This window comes from Pogonomyrmex barbatus, unplaced genomic scaffold (genome assembly GCF_055798465.1).
Source record: "Pogonomyrmex barbatus isolate J1 unplaced genomic scaffold, ASM5579846v1 scaffold19, whole genome shotgun sequence".
NCBI classification, from domain to species: domain Eukaryota; kingdom Metazoa; phylum Arthropoda; class Insecta; order Hymenoptera; family Formicidae; genus Pogonomyrmex; species Pogonomyrmex barbatus.
The window spans coordinates 72,686-91,000 of NW_028297115.1; the positions used below are offsets into that span (position 1 = coordinate 72,686).

An 18,315-nucleotide genomic window follows, 5' to 3' on the forward strand; every position below is an offset into this window, starting at 1 on the left:
AAGGAAAATGGCTTGGAAATTGTCATACAGAATGTGTATGCACGTGAAAAATAAAAATATGCGTTATGAAGCTGTATTTTTGCGTTATTTGTATTTCAATGACGATAATAATTTCGAGTAGTGCGAAAACTATTTGCATTTACAACGCACGTTTAACATTAAAATGTTAATTTATAATTTTAATAATTTACATAATCTACAATTCTTCATTCCGTAATGCGTTTAAATTACACATTGGGCAGTTGAGGCAATGAGATGCCTTGTTAAATGTACGCTAAAAGCGGATTTTTTACTTAAGATCCTAGTGACGCGATCCTAGTTATTGCGATTATATGGTTCATTAAGAATAGCATTCGGTATGACAAACGCTTGACAGTAATGGGATTTTCTTTGCATCGATGATCATCGAACCTCGTTGCGACGATCATCATAATATTTCCACTGTTAATCGTGCGAAGCATTTAAATTTCCGCAAAGTTCAATATCCGTGGTGCAAATAGTCTTCTGATCGTCAAAGAGTTCGGTTTCGAAATTTTATGACGCAAAAGATGCGAAAATCTTGAAGTCTTCACGGATTTCTGAATTCGATAATTCAAAAATTTTTTAAATTTTGATTCAAAATTCCTCGATTTTTTTTTTTTTTTAGATGAACATTGATTGAAGATTTTTGCACCTGAAATCAAATTATTTTGAATTTCGCTGTCTCTTCTTTTTTTTTTATTTTTCTTACAAATGGAGTTTTATTATTCATAATAGTCATATGTAATTTGTAATATATATATATATATATATATATATTTAATTTTTAATTAAAATAATATAACATTCTGTTAATTTATTATTTTTGTTTAATATAACAAAGTGAATATAATAGAAAATAATAGACATTCCATCTATTATATATAAACAAATAATCTAATGTTTAAGATATAATATGATTTCAGGGGCGAAAATTTTACCACACCTAACTAAATACAAGAATATTTATTTGGAACTGCAATTTAAACATGTAAAGAAACATGTAAGAAATTTCATCTTTACGTGGTGGATGAATGTTGAATTACTCGAATTTATTATCGATTACTACTCGTACGTACTCGCGGATATGCACTTACGCGAATTTTCAACTGTTACTGCTAATTTTCATTCAATAAGTTCTTCATTTGTTATAAGGATAATTCGCTTTCCTTGCCACTTTACCGAAAACCATTCCGTGACTTAATTAAATTCGCAAACCTTTCTCTCTCGCCAGTGCCCGCACGCAGTAACGACTTCGTTATAGTAATTAGCGCTTTTTCTTCGAGAGATCTTTTTCCACTTTTGTTTACCCTTTTTTTACAGCGTAATTGTAATTTATAGGTTTGACATGGTAGTCGAATAAGGCTGCTTGTGTTTTTCCTGCGAAGAGCAGCCCATTCCTTTCGAAAGAGCAATAAATTTCGGTATTATATTTTGAAGTTAGAAATTACTTATTGACCCTTATCTTCTAAGCTACTTTTATCTTCTGTAAGTTACCAATAATTTTCTTATAATCTTACCATTTATTACTGTTTATCGGTTATCTGTTTTTCTTTTACAATATCTCAGTATGTGTTTATTTTCGTTTATTTTTTGATTTTCTAAATTTATTTATATTATATTATAAAATGCTTAGTTGATTTAATCTTTTTGCAACTATATCGTGTTACTGAAATTATTTATTCCCTCGAAGAAATTTTTTTTATTAATTTTAAATTGCGAAACTATATTTTTTTCCTCCTTTTTTATTGCTATGTTTGAGAAACGTATTTTCCTTGTGGTCTGATACAAAAAAAAAAAAAAAAGAAATCTTATTCTGGAAACGTGAGTATGTAGCATTAAGAAGAAAATCTAATCGTTAAATAAATCTTCGAAGCATGTGTACCTTTCGTTTAGAAAATCGAGATAAGGTGTAATTTTTCAAATATATCATAAATATATCATAAATATATCATGATGCTTGATCATTATTTTTTCGTTATTTTCACCACGATAATAGATAAAACGTGATCGTTCCCCGATATCGATTCGCAATCAAACTACGAAACTGATTTGCTGGCGTGATTCTATTGAAATTTCTATTGAGTGACGCTTGACCTAACTTGTCAAACATTCCATTATAATAGAAAATTTCTAGCATTATTTTTTAAAATAGACATTTGTTATAGAAAATTGTTAGAAATAAATATTTATTTAAAATATATAAAAATGTGCAAAATAATATATAAAATATATAAAAGTATCTTTTTATGTTATACTTAAAGTTCAAATCTAATATTTCTTATGTATTACTTAATTTTTTTATGTATAAATTACGTTAGATTAATTAAAAGATATAAGATGTATTATTTGCGTATTATTTGCCTTGTTGCCAAGATTATCGATTTACGAGAAGTAATACGAAAGTGATAAATTACATTTCCTTCATTAGGTAATTTTAGGTAATTAAAACGCGCGATTTATCAGAGAAACGCATATCACGAAAAATTTATCGACAATATGATGTCGCGTTTAATCCTGCGACGAATGACGGTACGCATTGTACCGTGTTATATTCTCCGAGTGGTTTATTAAATGACAAGCAGCGTTCATTCAACAGAAGTTATTGGCATGAATAATAATCGTGTCGTGTATCGCTAAATCGACCTCATTATTACTGTTAAATTTATTGCAAGATTTTAGGATCTCGTCAGAATTGTATCGCGGAATAAACTGAGCGTTAATTTGATAAAAAAAGGTCTTCAAACATCTCAAGATTTAATAAAATTCTTCAATCAAAAGCTACGACCGGTATTTTTATAATGATAATATAAAATATGATTATTATATATTATTAATACGATATATTATTACGTTAAATTACACCAAACAATTTAAGATTTAAGTTTTACTACTGAAATACATTAGTTTCAAACAAAGAATTCAAATGAGAAAAATACAATAATAATAACTTTCTATTAACGTATATTCGTTTTAATGGGAACGCATAATTAAGCCAGGAAGAATCGATCGATCAAACGAGATAAACTATCTTGATTTTTAAATTAAACACTTGACACTTTAAATTATTTTTTTTTAATTTACTTATTATATCAAGATAAAGTGCGTACAGAATCGCGTAAGAAAGAAGAGCGACCTTTTTATCTACTAACATTTACGGCGTCGACGTAGATTAAAATTTTTAAAGCGGACGGAGATTGGGACGGCAATTGGGAAAAAGCAGAGGGGCAAAACGATAAAAGGCATTTTAACAACAAGTTTTTACGGGGATAAAACGTGTGAAATGGCGCAGAGAAGTTCAACGAGTTACATCGGTGCGGTGTTTCTCAGGTGCATCCGCTCTTCTCAAATGCATGTAGTAATGCAATAATCTACGTCGACGAGCTGTTTCCGTCGGGAAACTCGGGAAGGAGAACACGTCCGACATGGGAAAGAAGAGAGACGGAGAGAGAACGCGCGTTAAACGCGAAATTCGACGCGACGGCGAAGAAAATCGAAAAGCCCGCGATTCCGCCGGCGTGGCGATTGAAATCGGATTGGAGTGCTTGTCACACTCAGGCTGGAAGCAAAACTCTCCATTTTAGAAATAAGGGCGAACGGCCGCGCATTTGGCGATGCTTTTATTCCTTTCTGTAAATTCATTCCGGGATATTTTCTGTATTTCCGCCTATAACGTCGGAATGACGCCATTTATGAAAAGAAGTCCATACGTTTGCACGTGCAAAATGCGGTTCGCCGTTCATACGCGTGTATTTGCTTGTTAAATAAATAGACAAATAAATTTGGACATATCGCGTACACACGTAACGAACTTTATCGCGTTATTGCATGCAAAATAATTATCGGTCGTTTGCACTTGTGTGTTTTTGATGCGAGCGTACATTTCTCGTTTGCTCGTTTAAATTTCGACTACATAAATCATTATTCCGCCGTTATCCCTCGAAATTATTTTTACGAGTATCATTTCGCGCACAGAACGGAAATTTTAATAATATGCGGAGCATTTTTGAAGCATATAACGTCAAAGCGAGAGTGAGTCTAAGAGGGAAAGTTATTTTCCTTTGATGCGTTATATTTTTGTGCAGCGAGACTACTGTACTGCGAAAGTAATAAACTCGGGAGTTTTTGGGAGAATCAATCTTTTCTTTCTTTGACGCAATACCTTATCCAAAGATTAATGAAAGTCTCGTGATAAAATTTAAAAGGTTTTAAAAGGAAATGCCACTTTTGATAAAATGAAAATTTCCTTTAAAAGGAAATGTCAGTCTTTTCTTCTTTTTATTATTATTCTACTTATATTTTCTATACTAATACAAAAGAAGTCAAATAAAAATTGTAGTATGAATATGAAAACTAATAAAAAAGTTATGAAAAATAATGAAACAAATAATAATTTGACAATTATAGAAAATTATTAAATTATTATTTGATTTTTTATCGGCAGAAACCGTACTTGCGTACTTTTCAGAGAAACACTCTTGAATATGGTGTCCAGTTTAATGGTGTCTAGTTTAATCCAGTTTCACCTATTCTTATCGAGATATCACAAAGCTCCGGAGATTCGTTAACAATTTCTAATTCATTTCTATTAAAGAAAAATCTTGAAAAGCGCGATGGGGACGCGAAATCGAGGCGGAGTCTCGCGATTCAACAGCGGATGCTCGTAAAAGCACTCGACTTCCATTCGGATTCCGCGATGCGCCTCCATTCATCTCCTCGAGTATCGTGATTTCAGAGTTCTTTTTTTCCCATTTCGATCGAGTCGGATAAACGAGAGATTACTGATAATGGCTGACCAGATAGTGACGGCGGTGATATACGATAGCCCCGATCGTCGGATCGTTCCACTCGATTCCGCACGCGTGACTCCGGACGTTGCGTTGAAGCGTAACTGTTGTTTAATACTTTTCTGTTTTTGACTTTTCATCTACCTCTGAGAGAAGAACTCTGGTGTTACTCGCGATCGGGAAAAAGTCCAAGTAGATAAGCGAAGTGAAACGCGTCAGTTAGAGGGCCATCGCGGACGAGGTCGGGATCGCCCTCGGACTCCTCGGGAGTACGGAAACGTTCTTCTTCGGAAAGAATTTCTCCTTGAACAAATAGGCCAGAGACACTTGGAGGGAAATGGAGGAGAGGGCGGAGGAGGGCACGGTAATGATTAACGGAGCTCCTGTGCGTCAGGAAGGCAGGAAGCTGTGGCAGTACCTCGCATCCATTTCCGGTATTTGAATGATGTTGGTGTATATTAGTGCTCGCCGTTAGTTTCTGTCGCCGTACTCTAAGTGGTGATCGGTAAATCAAAGGAAATGTCGAATCGCGTACGATGGAGCGAACGATTAATAATTATCTGCTTAAACGCTTACGATTGATGTATTATGTAATTTTATTCTTGCTTGAAATATTAAATACGTGATAAATACGTCTACACGACGTCTAAACTGATGGCGGATATCAATTATTTAGTAAACAGAATTTGTATTAAATTTGTATTTAAATATGATTTATATTCCTACAATAGTTTACCTATGAGTCAATGCTCGAAAAGAGTGCGTGTAACATGTTATATCGAGTTGTAAGCGGTAAATATTGCAAATGTACATCCGAATCAGATACTTCATTAACGATGTTGATCCATTTCTATGTTCTAGTTGGTTGATTTATTTTTTAATTTATATTCGTTTCAAACGTTAATATTGAAACATCTTTGATATTGTTTATATGCGGTATATCGTTCGTAATGCCAGTCTTATGATTTTATATAATATTTACATTAAAAAACAATGTTTAAATAATGATGAATAAAAATTCTTTTCTCGCGAGTACAGAAACATAAATTACAATGCGTGTATTAAACCAATAATAGATAAATGCAACACCAGTTTAATTTTTCATAAAGATTACATTTTTTTATTTTATCTTTTTACCTCAAGCGCTTTATTTTGAGAAATAAACAAAAATAACTGAAGCAATTTATGAATTATTAACTATCAATTTATTATTTTATAAAATTATTGTTTAGTCAGTTAGTATTCGATTTACAACATCACTTGTCGAGCTGATAATCGTTAATCGCAATTATTACGTCGTTATCATACATTATCAATAGACATGATTGCTGAAGAAGCTTTAATAATCATCTAATTGAGTTAAAAATTCATTCTATGTACCAGCACGAATATCATTTTTTTACACTTTATATCTTTATAAAAATTAAATTATTATAAATTTCATACGTAACTTTTCTTTTGATATTTACAAATTTATAGAATTGGAAACAGAAATAAAAAGGCTATTAGGTGTATATCGGACATGTACAAATGTATATGGAGAGATGTATATGTATAAGATGTATAAGATATATGTACAAATGTATTGATGTGGTCTCTGTGTAAAGTCGTTTTCGTAGTCCGCAAAATCTATTTGTCAAGTAAATACATTTTTTTATTTATAAAAGTACTCGAGCTCCTCAATCGAGAAAGGCGATATTAATGTTAATCACAAAGCCTTGCGTATTTTTTTATTTAAAAAAAAAAAACATTTTTTAAGAATATCTACAATCTATTTACAATTAATTTTATTTACGATAATTGAATTTACATTCCAAACACTGAAGCCATATAAAAATGTTAATTGACGCTATCAACGATATTGTATACTCAATCCCTTCCAATTAAAAAATTCAACGTTATCTATTAAATTATAATTATTAATATAGAACGACGTTAATTTATGTGATTTCACTGGATTAAATTCTGCTACTTGATTTTAGTTGAGCTTCAGCAAATCGAGCGAAGAGCGAACTAGATTTAACTGACACAACAAATTTCGTTACACTATCCTGAACTGAATTGCGCCTGTTATTGATTAAGCTTCGCGCAGATATAATCCTGCGAAAGCGATGAAATCGTAAAAAAAAGAGGCCACTATGTTCGTGGGCTGTCTTCCAAGTCGACTTTTCTACAAAATTAGAATTATAACGGAGAGATCGTAATTTCGTCAGGCCATATAGTCAGATCATTCATTATTATAAAATCTCATCAAAGTCTCTCCTCGAAACCCAGCGATAATCGTGATATTTTATTAAAAAGAACGTCGCTCTGAGAGGCGAAAGAGGCGTCTTTGCCTCGCCATGAAATGTTTGACGAGCATGCACTTTCGACATAACGATCCTCTCAATGGATCCGCTGTCCCGCGCAATCCTGCATTCCAGGAATCGGCTCAATCATCATCCCCGATTAGGGTGTCATAATGCACAACTGTTTATTCTCGATGGTCGGTTGTTATCATCCACCTTAGCGTTTCGCTAAAGTAATTCAACCCATCCGTCTGCCTTATCACATGCGGCAGATAATCATTTGATCTGAGCGTGTCGACGGCGGATTAGCGTGACATAAAAAGGATTTGGTTTTACTTAATTATTGCATTAACATTTGCGCTAATGCCGTCGCAATGATGATACGACGGGTACCACCATCGGATCCAGTATAAGAAAGAATCTCTTGATCGAAAGGATAGAGACCGACAATTCATTTTGAAGTTGTTTTGAATTTACGAAATTCATTCTCTTTCATCGAGGAAGATAAACTACTTCCCGTACAGATGATAATTTTTATTTTGTCAAACGTCAGTGTAATGCAACGGGAGTGGGCCACATTGATAAGAATTGATAAGAATTAAATATCTAGACGCTAGAAAACACGAATGATAAATTTCCAAACAAATAAGATAAATGTAATATTCAGCGTTTGGGCCTTCAATAGCTTAAAAGCATATTGAGTGCTTTCTTCAAAGTGAATTCACAAACATTTCATTTAATTTGCAGGATTCAAATAGCAGACCCCTGCTCACAGAAAGCAATCGGAATAGTTATCTTCGTTTTAGCCTTTACAGAGGGAGTGCTAATTGAGGGATTTCATTTTTAATGTCAAGTAAAGCTGCTAATAATAACGCTTTTTTAAGCTTTCCCTTTGATCGATTCGATCGATTTATGTGCCCTCAGCCTGCGTGATGTCGGTCGGCGTCGGCACCGCTCTGGCTTGGACATCCCCCGTTCTGCCCCAGCTGTACGAGGAGAATTCATGGTTGGTTATCACCAAGGAACAAGGATCCTGGGTGAGCTCGCTTCTGGCCCTGGGCGCGATAGCGGGTGCCGTTCCGTCCGGAAAGATGGCCGACATACTCGGACGGAAGAAATCGCTTCTTTTGCTGGCGGCTCCGTTCCTCCTGTCCTGGGCGATCATCATACTCGCTTCGAGGCTGTGGCTGATCTACGTGGCCAGATTCGTGGTCGGTATCGCCGTAGGGGCAGCCTGTGTCGTCGTTCCGACTTATCTCTCCGAAATCGCGGAGACCTCGACTCGAGGCACCCTCGGCGCCATGTTTCAACTGTTCCTCACCATTGGGATCCTGCTGGCCTTCATACTCGGATCTGCGATGAGCTACACGGTGTTCGCCATAGTCTGCGCCCTCATAGAGGTCGGCTTCTTGGCTAGCTTCATATGGATGCCGGAATCGCCCGTTTGGCTAGTGGTAAAAAATTGAATCTTCCCTCTTTATATAACGCGATTTACCCTCTCCTTCTTAACTCTCCTATAGCTACTATCCACGAAGCTATATTGAAGATGAATTTAAAACCATTCGGTCGGAGAAAATGATTGTGTGATATTCAACCGTGACGATAGAATTTATTCAGTAGAGTAAAAAAGTTGAATATACCTCGAATCTTTATAGAAGGAAGGGCGGAAACCGGAAGCCGTGATGGCGATGGCGGTCCTTCGAGGAGATTCTTACGACCCGTCTGCGGAACTCGCGGAGGTGCAACGACAAACCGAGCAGGTGGCGTCGAGAAAGTCGACTATATTCGATCTGATACGAACCACGGCAGCCAGAAAAGCTTTGCTCGCTACGTTAGGCAGCATGCTCTTTCAGCAATTGTCCGGCATAAACGCGGTGATCTTCTATACCGTCACCATCTTCCAGGCATCCGGAAGCTCGATACCGCCGGAAGTCGCCTCTATAATCGTGGCAATTGTTCAGGTGCGTTTAGGAGATGCGTTTATGCGCCTAGCTTATGTAAAAAAGCTCTTTACGGAATTCAGAGTCGTCATTATGACGACTATTTCTATAATAGCGTATCCTCTTTGCATTGCGGACTTAATACAAACTAAAAAACTTCTTCCTGGAAATTTTCGGACTTTAATTACCCTATTAAAGTATAATTAGAGTTTTTTGCTCGTAAAATAATTTGTCGAACGTAGCTTCATATAAATTACGTGCGTAATCCGCGTCGCAGTTTTTATGCCCTGTTCCTCGCCCTGTTGAATTTTACATGATACCGCTAGTTGCCGGCGCGACATGTATCAGTGATATGTATATCACGCGTCCATCACGCGCAATTATTAATTAAACTTGATCGTCGTGGATGACAATGTCCTGAAATTTACCTGAAATCGTCATGTTTCGCAGACGGTGATGACCGTTGTAGCAGCTCTGATTGTGGATCGCGCCGGAAGGAAGCCGCTACTAATATTCTCCTCAAGTGTCATGATGGCTAGCCTCGTGGCCCTCGGTTCGTATTTCAATATCAAGACGAACGGAAGTGACGTTAGTAATCTCGGCTGGCTACCTCTCACGTCCATGACGCTATATATGATCTCCTTTTCCGTCGGGTGAGTACTGCAATTCTACAATTGCGTTCGGATTTTTCACATTGCTTAATAATGAATATTTACATCATTTCTAAATTGAAGTGTCTGTATCATAATTGAAAAGAATTTTACGCGACGTTTTGTGCGCAGAATGGGTCCGATACCGTGGATGCTGATGGGCGAACTGTTTCCCGCCGAGACCAAGGCAGTCGCTTCCGGTATTGCCGTGATGCTGAATTGGTTCCTAGTATTCTTGGTGACGAAAACCTTCCCGATGATGAACGAGAAGCTGGGCGCGGACATTACTTTCTGGATCTTTGCCACGATTATGGCGGCCGGCACCGCATTTATATACTTTTTCATACTAGAAACTAAGGGAAAAACTACGCAACAAATTCAGGACGAATTGCAGGGCATCCGAAGATAAAGGCCTGAATCATATCGACAAATTTTCGCATCGATTGTCGTGTCGATAAAAACATTTTTATTACAAGAAATATATTATCTTGAGCGAGTATTGCAGCAAAAAAGTTTTGCTGCAATAAACTGCCAAAAGATACGTAGACAAATAACGAAAAAGTCTTTTTAATAATAATAAATATATCGAGAAGCGAGTGAGAAAGTTGTCGAAAAGAAAGTTAAGTTTTATGAATGAGATTTATCATTTCTTTTTCTTTTATCTTTTATATAAATTATCTCATGTTTGAACATTATTAATGAGTTTATTATTATATTTATATATTTATGAATTTATTATTACTGAACATATTAAATCTTTGTTTAGATAATTTTTATTTGGGATTTATTAATGTGTATTTATTAATGTGCGACAAAGATAATCTTTATCAGTTGTATACATTTGTTAATTATCAATTAGACACATGCATTATCATACGAAAAAGATAATACTTAAGAACCATCTTTTACTTATTTGCCATTAAATATTTCATAAGCTTAAATTAATAAATAATTTCATTTTGAAATTTTCTGCAATTAATACTAAATGTGCAACTATAATTGATCGTCTCTCATTTTTCCATTACATATAAAATATATGCATTTAGTTAAATAATTTTTTGTGCTATAGTTATAAACAAAATTAATTATAACAGTAATTGATAATTATATATGATAAATAATGAATTTTTAATTTGTCATAAATATTGAAAAGTATTAATATAAATAAAAGTATATATTTCGAAAGCACAAATGTACTCAAAAAATAATCATAAATTAACAAAGAAATGCAAATAATATTTTGTTCAAGTGTATTACACATATAATACGATATTTAAATAATATATAATTCTATGATATTAATCTCTCTTCTTCTTATTTTCTAAACTTATTTTTCCTGCAATTTATGATCTTGAAATATATATTTCTGAATTGTATTAACGTAATGCAATTTCCATTAACCGCATTTTTCTGAAAATTATTACGCGATAATACGTGTTATCTTCCTATGTTCTAGACCACTGCAATCATAGGACGCTACTACGTAGTTCTGAAGAATAAAAAAATTCTTTAACGTTGCCGATATATATATAGATGAGTCTTACATCTATTATCGTTTTCTTTACTTATAAAATGCCTTCACGACAAGTAGTGTTTTACAATAAGATAACATAGATTACACCTGAGATTATCGAGAAGCTGCCTAACTAGTATAGATTAACTTAGCAAACAATTCCGCGTAAATTGTATGATGAAATTTAACTTTAAATTTTAGAATTACGAAATCGCAGATTTAATAGCCTTAAAAAGTCGATGCAAAAAATGTTCTTTTTGAACTTTTTTCAAGTAAATGAAAATTATTTAAAAAAGGTTTTAATTTTTCTATAAGAATTTCTATAAGAATTTTAATTTCAACTCTTTTCACAAATTTTAGCTTTAACCTAATTTAGTAGTAAGTTCTTTTCGACAGATTTGTACAAACTTTGCGATTACAAAAGAGAATTGGAAAATTTTTGCAACGTACGTATGTTTATATTTTTTTAAACTTGACTATCTTACGAATATGTAATTAGACATATTCGCTAGGTCGCTGTTTTAAGTATTTACATTACATTTAAAGTAAATGCTTCGTGTCGTCGCTGTTTATCTAAAATCTTAATGAAAAATAATTAGTTTCCATACGAGTGCAGCTTATTTTGTGTAGTATCTAATTGTCATGACGTTGTGATATTACGCGCACTTACTGCAGAACTTTTTTCTGTGCAGTAAGGCATATTGATAAAATAGTGATTGTTGAATCCATTCGGTATACATTCAATTTTTTATTGCTCCAAGATTATCGTAGAAAATGCAAAGTCATTACTCTTTCTGAAATAAGATTAGAAAGAAATATAGCTATTAATTTTTATACATAAGAATTAATATATTATTATATATAAAATTTTAAATTTATAATTTATAAAGATAGTTTTTCTCTCAGTAAATATAATTGATGAAAAGTTTTGACGGAGTTGCTTATATCCTAATTAAGTTTTTATAATGCAAATAATAAATTTGCATTTTTTTATGGTAATTATAATTTGTATATTTTGAAATGAGCTTTAATATAGATTAAATGACAGGCTTGATTCCCGAAATATTTAATATTAAAATGTTGATAGCGAGAATAATGGTTGCTCATGAAATATCCAGAGATGATATCGAACTCAAATTTATCAAGAAATAATTGACAGAAGTGAGATATAATAATCACGATATCTAAGGGATGCCTTACCCATAATATAGATGGTCTGCTATTATTATTCAATGATTGATACAGTTTCCTGTATTCTGTTCGGTTCTGTAAAAAGATGTTAATAGATATTTAGTCTTCAACTTTACAAAAATGAATATTAATATAAAATCAATATTAATGGAGGATTAAAATAAACTCATTATATTTTCATACCAAACGATCAATTTAATTTAAAACATATTTAATCATAACGCGTACAAAATAAACATTTATTTTATTGAAATTTTTTACAAAAATGGTCTGATTAATTTTAATAAAAAACAACCGAGATATTTTTATAAATAAATCTCACTCGTAGAAAAAGAAACAGCGAAGAGGATAAGCGCTGCGATAAAATGATTCCTTTGTCATATACAGAATTTTTTCATAATGTAAGAATCTATCATTTGAGAAAGTTGTAAAAATTATGCCGTCCTTGTTTAATGAATGTTTAAAGAATTATCGACAGAACCCGTTGACGTAATGTTCCTTGGCAAAAAAATTGAACGAAACTTTCCAGACGACTTACACGAGTTGCAAGTTGGAAAATGTTAGACTCATTACGATTTGTGTAGGATGACACTCTTCTGTCTCTTGAAATGAAAGTAGTAACGCAATTTTTTATCGATCGCTTGTTCAGAATTTTTACGCGCATCTGACGTAATTTATCGTTATATAATTAACGAAGATATTAGGCACCAATTAATATTGCGCGAAATTAGTTTTGTGAGTGTATACGAGTGAAGACTAATGTCCAACGCTGAAAATTTTTCCACGTGAAAAACGGCGCGGACTTTGCATTTCTAAAATAGCATACAAATTATCTCTTTTATAATTAAAATGAGCGTCGTGTGTTTAAATGAATGTTTTTTCCAGCTATGACTCTCTTCACTAAAACACATTTTAAGTGGCGCAGCTACTGTTACTACTGTTGCTTTAAAGTCAAGCGTGGACAAATTTTCCATGGTTACATATGATTGACAAATGTTTCACTGATATTTTTCCAGACTATTAATATATATTAATAGCGTTAAAAAATATATCGTATACTGTTAAATAACTGACAGAGCTGTGAATCACGAAATATTGTTCAAGCTTCCAGAAATACAGGGAATTTTTTTTAAATAGTTGAATTTCAAAAGAATTATTAAAGACAAGAAAATATTACCACACAATAAAAATTATGTTAAAATGAGGCAAGAAAATTACGCGTGAAAGAGTGAAAAACATACATTTAAAGGATCAATCAACGTGAAAAATATTCCGAAAATTAAATAAAATCTTGTTTAGTAAAATCCAGATTTAAAAAAATTTTTCCAAATTTTTGTGATCCAAAAAGAATTTGATTTTTTTCTTTCCCTTCTTTTTTTTCTTTTGATGGGTTTCTCCCTCTTAAAGTGCCTCGAGTAATTTATTCTCACGTAAGGCAGCAAAGTGTTAATCTAATTCTTCAACGTGAAATACGTACCGACGTATCATTCGCCGTATCGCTCGCAGATTGTAATGGAATGTCCTAATGACGTATATATGCACTTGCAAAAACAGCGTGGGCGATCGAATGCAAGTACTTGAGATGAATGCACTTTGTCATGTTTCGCGCGTGGCACGTTCCTCGTATTCCTTAATTCACGCGTTTTCCATTAAACCTTCCAGCACAAGTTTTACTTTTTTTTTTTACATGCATTTTCTCACGTATTAAATTATCTAACGTCATTTCGTTAAAGTCACGCGATGCGATGCATTTTTAAACAGTTAACAGTATATTATCTTGAGTTTTCATTATCACCGTATTCGTGCGGAATTATGTTAACGGTATTGACGACTTTGCCGTCAAACAAGCTGAAAACGAAACACTGTCTCGAAATCAGTATCGTAATAAGAACTAGTTTCCCCCACTGATTTCTTCATAGCGGTCTTATTGTTCGTCTTACATAATACAATGTGAAGCCACACAATGATAACGCAATGTTGCTTTGTTGCTTCATTTTCTCATTGGGAATGAAATTAGAGTTCTCCCTCAAGAAAAATCAAAATCTCAACCTCTCACCGAATTTAAATTAGTAATAAAAAGTAATGGATTTCATCCACATTTCTTCCATTCTTGGAATATTGTAAATGACGATTTATTATTTTTGTAAATATCTAAGTGTCAATTTCTTTTTTCTAAACTACATTGAGAATTTTTCCGCTAGAATGTACATTTTTTTCTTCTATATTTTTCGATTAAATTGGATGCAAATCTTCCTCGATAAAAGATCAAACAGGTGTCCCATGTTACTACCATGATATTATTTTAAATATTTAAGTCTGATAAAATTCTCGTATTTAATCATAATAACTGTAATATCTTATGCATTTAATATTCTCACAATAGATTTTAAAATAAAGACTTAATTTAATAATTAAAAATAGATGTGCCATTTTCATAAGACGCAGTATTCCAAATCCATTAAATTCTCTTGTAAAAAATCTCTCTGATTTTCCATTGGGAGATTCCATTGTTAGAAGAGAGAAATATCAGTCTGTTGACAACATAGTTCCAGACTAATAATACAGTGAATAATCGATGGCTCAACTCTTGCAACGTGTCTCCAGCTGGAGGCGTGCGACAGGAATCGCCATTGGTGAGGGCTTTTGCGTTTCAGGGGTAAAAACCGGAGCCAGGCTAAGAAAGGGTAATGGCTTCTTCACGCTGGTAATTGGTTGCATATTGCCAGCTGGTTGCATATTGCCGCGATTATTCGAAAAACCAGGAGATGGCGGGAGCCTTTAATCATCATTTTATGACCTCTTATACTTCGGAAAACTTCGCGATTCGCCATCCAGTAGTGTGATCTTTTTTTTTGCCAATCTCCGAGAATTCTCCCGAGGCTCAAGAACCCGATCTGGTTGATTAGGTGAGTCCCTTCGAAGTACAATGGCTGTCACAGTTGGCGAAATCGTGCTTTCTGATCGACATGTCGATGCGACGGAAACTGACGGTCGATGGTGAGATGTGTTATTCGTATAATTGATGCAACTGGAAACTTACGCGTGTCTATCTTTTTGCCTTAGGCAGCACCTTGCGTAGTTTCAAATAAGTGCTGCGTAATTAGTTAATAGTAACGACGCAAATTTTTCAAAAAAATTTTTTTGTCTTATAAAGAGATTTCCGTTTTGTAAAAGTTCAATTAACGTAAAATACTTTCGGTAAAAAAATAAGCATTTCTGCATCATTATTTATTGTTAATCCTTTCCTTTGGCCATTTTGTTAAAACTAAGCAGAGCTTAATCACATCAGCTCTTATAAATAGTACAATCAAGAGACACGGTCGTGGCTTGTTGCCAATTGTGTCAACGTCACGAGTGTGAGATCGGTCCGTGTTATTATAGAAACTGTAATAATAATTATAATAAAAATAAACTCGCGTCGCGGATTGAAAAAAAAGAATTGAAGAGGATAAGTTATGACGGTCCGCAAACGCAGAACGAGCGCACTCAAACAATCCGCCATTAGGAACGATTGGAAACGCCAAGTTCCTATCAACCTGTCGGCACACAAGCAAACATAATCACGTGAAAATTATCGACGTGATTTTTCTTCGTAGTTCTGATTATGATAGACTTTCTGTAATATCGCCTCACATCGGTGATCACCTCGTGATTATATTTGCCCAGTTGCCAGTAATATCAACAGAAACTCGGCGTTTCCAATCGCGATCTATCATCCGGCCGAGCTCTTAATCCAATTTATTTGCAAATCATTGCAAGCCATATCTAATGATTGTCTTTAATCTGGTCTCCAACTCGTAAATGTAACGGCCATTGAGTTATATTAAATATATAACTGTAAAAAAAAAACAAACGTAATTATAAGCGATAAATCATTTCGTCCGGCTGTGCTTCGCCGTCGTTATTTTATCCCACGGAAACAGGTGCATCAGCAGCCTCAGAATCGATGAACGATTAACGATTGTTTCTATCGAGATTATAGCCTGCGGCACGTAGAATATAGATATAGAACTAGGAAATTAAATTCATCAGGATTAATGTTAATCGATATTATATTGGCGCAATACATCTCCCGAGCCATTAGCTATATCAACGATTCCGGTTGATTAATTTCGCTCGGCGGCGAGCAGCTCTGCTTTTACATCATGCGGTTATGTGTAGAAAATGACAAGCAGGAATTTTCTTTTTATTAATTATTATTAACATTAATTTCGGTTCGTTCGCATTGCATCATAATTTCTGCTGGAAATACGAGTATCGGCCGATTCATTTATTCTAATTAATAACCGACGCTTCTTTGTTATATAAGTATAACACATAACGCTTCTTTGTTATATAAGTATAACACATAACGATTAATATAACGATTAATTGTAAATCAAATTGTACAAAAATTTGTGCCGCAGGACGATTACGAATCACGAGTTGCTCGGAGCGATTAGTTGCCACGCGCTTATTAAAATGTTGAGAAAAATTCCGCTGCGAATGTAACAAATAAATTGCTTCCTTGTTTTGCTACGCTCGATGGTTGCGCTTGTGGTAACGACAATTACTATCTAATCGCGTTTTAATGTACAAATTGTGTACCGGATTCTCTCCACGCATCCGGTTTATACATCATATCTATCTGTATCAAATCGGTTAGCCGTCTTGCTTTTTGTTATTTGTGTTATTTGTTATTTGTGTATGTGTGTGTGGAGGGGGAGGGAGAGAGGGAAAGAGAGGAGAGGGAGATTCGTTGGAATATTCATAAAACATCTCAATCTCATCCTTATCTCATTTTTATAATTTCCAAGTTTAATTGCGTTTTTATTAGATTGACGTCACGATTGCATTAAAAATTTCTTTTTATCGAAGAAGATATCAAAAGCTTATCAAACTTGAAAAAAAGAGATGAAAAAAAAGAGATTCAGACTGTGACAGTACCTTTATACATTTGCAAAGACAACCTCACGCAAAAGACTGAAATTCTAGTAGAGCTTTGAACACATCGCTTAAGAATTGAATAAACACGCAATAAAATAGTATGTTTGCTATTTGTAAGGTTTGTTTTGTAAAATCTGCCAACGTCAGTAGATTGATAATTTATGACTAATTTACACGTAATCGCTATTGAAGCGCCACTACATGGATTAATGCGTTTATCATTATCGTCAAGGGCTACCGGTGAGGTAACAAAAGATATGAAAGAAGCGATAAACATAGCAGCGATACCTTTCGATAATTTATCGCATCTTGCCGTTACATAAAAGGAAAATAATCGAACGCTTATGATACAGTTTCTCACTTGGCGAAAAGATAATTTTAACGAGTGCGCGACATCTGTCTTTTTCCTCTTCCTTGATATATTTTGTCACTGAAGAAATGATTCCGTGTTTTAATCCAATCGCATGAAGCTATTATGATAAACAATGCTATTGTGATAAACAATAGATCGCAATTAGATCACGCAATCGATACGCGTTCTTTTTTCGTGTGAATGATTAATCTCGCGATGACACCACGAAACAATCTCTAAAGGTGAAGAATGGGATTTTTTTTCGCGATACAATAATTATTTCATTGCGTCGAACAATTTGCTTAATCATTTTGCGAACATATTGTTGCTCGTGAAAGGAGTAACCGATTGCAAAGTGCGTCGAGTTCAGCGAGTTTGTGAATTTCTTTTGTTAAAACAAGTGCACACGTGACACACACCACCCTCCTCCCTCTCCCCCCCCCCACACACACACACACAAAGAGCTTACATTGAGATTTTATTGATTAATTACAATCAGCTTTATAAACTATACTGAGCTCTTTATTCAAAATGATTATGTTAAAACAAGTGCGTTAACACAGTTGTTCTAATAGCCACCAAATATATTTCCTCAGTTAATTAATATCTAAATTAAGTTAATCTTTTAATAAATCTCTTTTAATAAATCT

General features: G+C 34.0%; 1 protein-coding gene across 2 annotated transcripts; it reads left to right on the plus strand.

Moving 5' to 3' along the window:
• The first annotated feature begins 25 nt into the window (after positions 1 to 25).
• On the plus strand, positions 26 to 10,985 carry LOC105431397 (facilitated trehalose transporter Tret1). 2 transcript variants are annotated; one of them, XM_011645556.3, is made up of 5 exons: positions 26 to 5,239; positions 8,018 to 8,547; positions 8,749 to 9,054; positions 9,484 to 9,686; positions 9,816 to 10,985. In XM_011645556.3, the coding sequence occupies exons 1-5, from the start codon at positions 5,143 to 5,145 to the stop codon at positions 10,090 to 10,092; spliced, it is 1,413 nt and encodes a 470-aa protein (XP_011643858.2). In that variant the 5' UTR covers positions 26 to 5,142; the 3' UTR covers positions 10,093 to 10,985. The 2 variants fall into 2 exon arrangements, with proteins under 2 accessions (XP_011643858.2, XP_011643866.2); XM_011645564.2 differs by lacking the exon at positions 26 to 5,239 and adding an exon at positions 5,259 to 7,946.
• The last annotated feature ends 7,330 nt before the right edge of the window (positions 10,986 to 18,315 follow it).

Excerpts from the sequence above, each read along its gene's own strand:
- LOC105431397 (XM_011645556.3), top strand. The coding sequence starts at position 5,143 with ATGGAGGAGAGGGCGGAGGAGGGCACGGTAATGATTAACGGAGCTCCT. Across the intron at positions 5,240-8,017 it reads GTACCTCGCATCCATTTCCG|CCTGCGTGATGTCGGTCGGC; the intron begins GTATTTGAATGA and ends ATGTGCCCTCAG. Across the intron at positions 9,687-9,815 it reads ATGATCTCCTTTTCCGTCGG|AATGGGTCCGATACCGTGGA; the intron begins GTGAGTACTGCA and ends TTTTGTGCGCAG.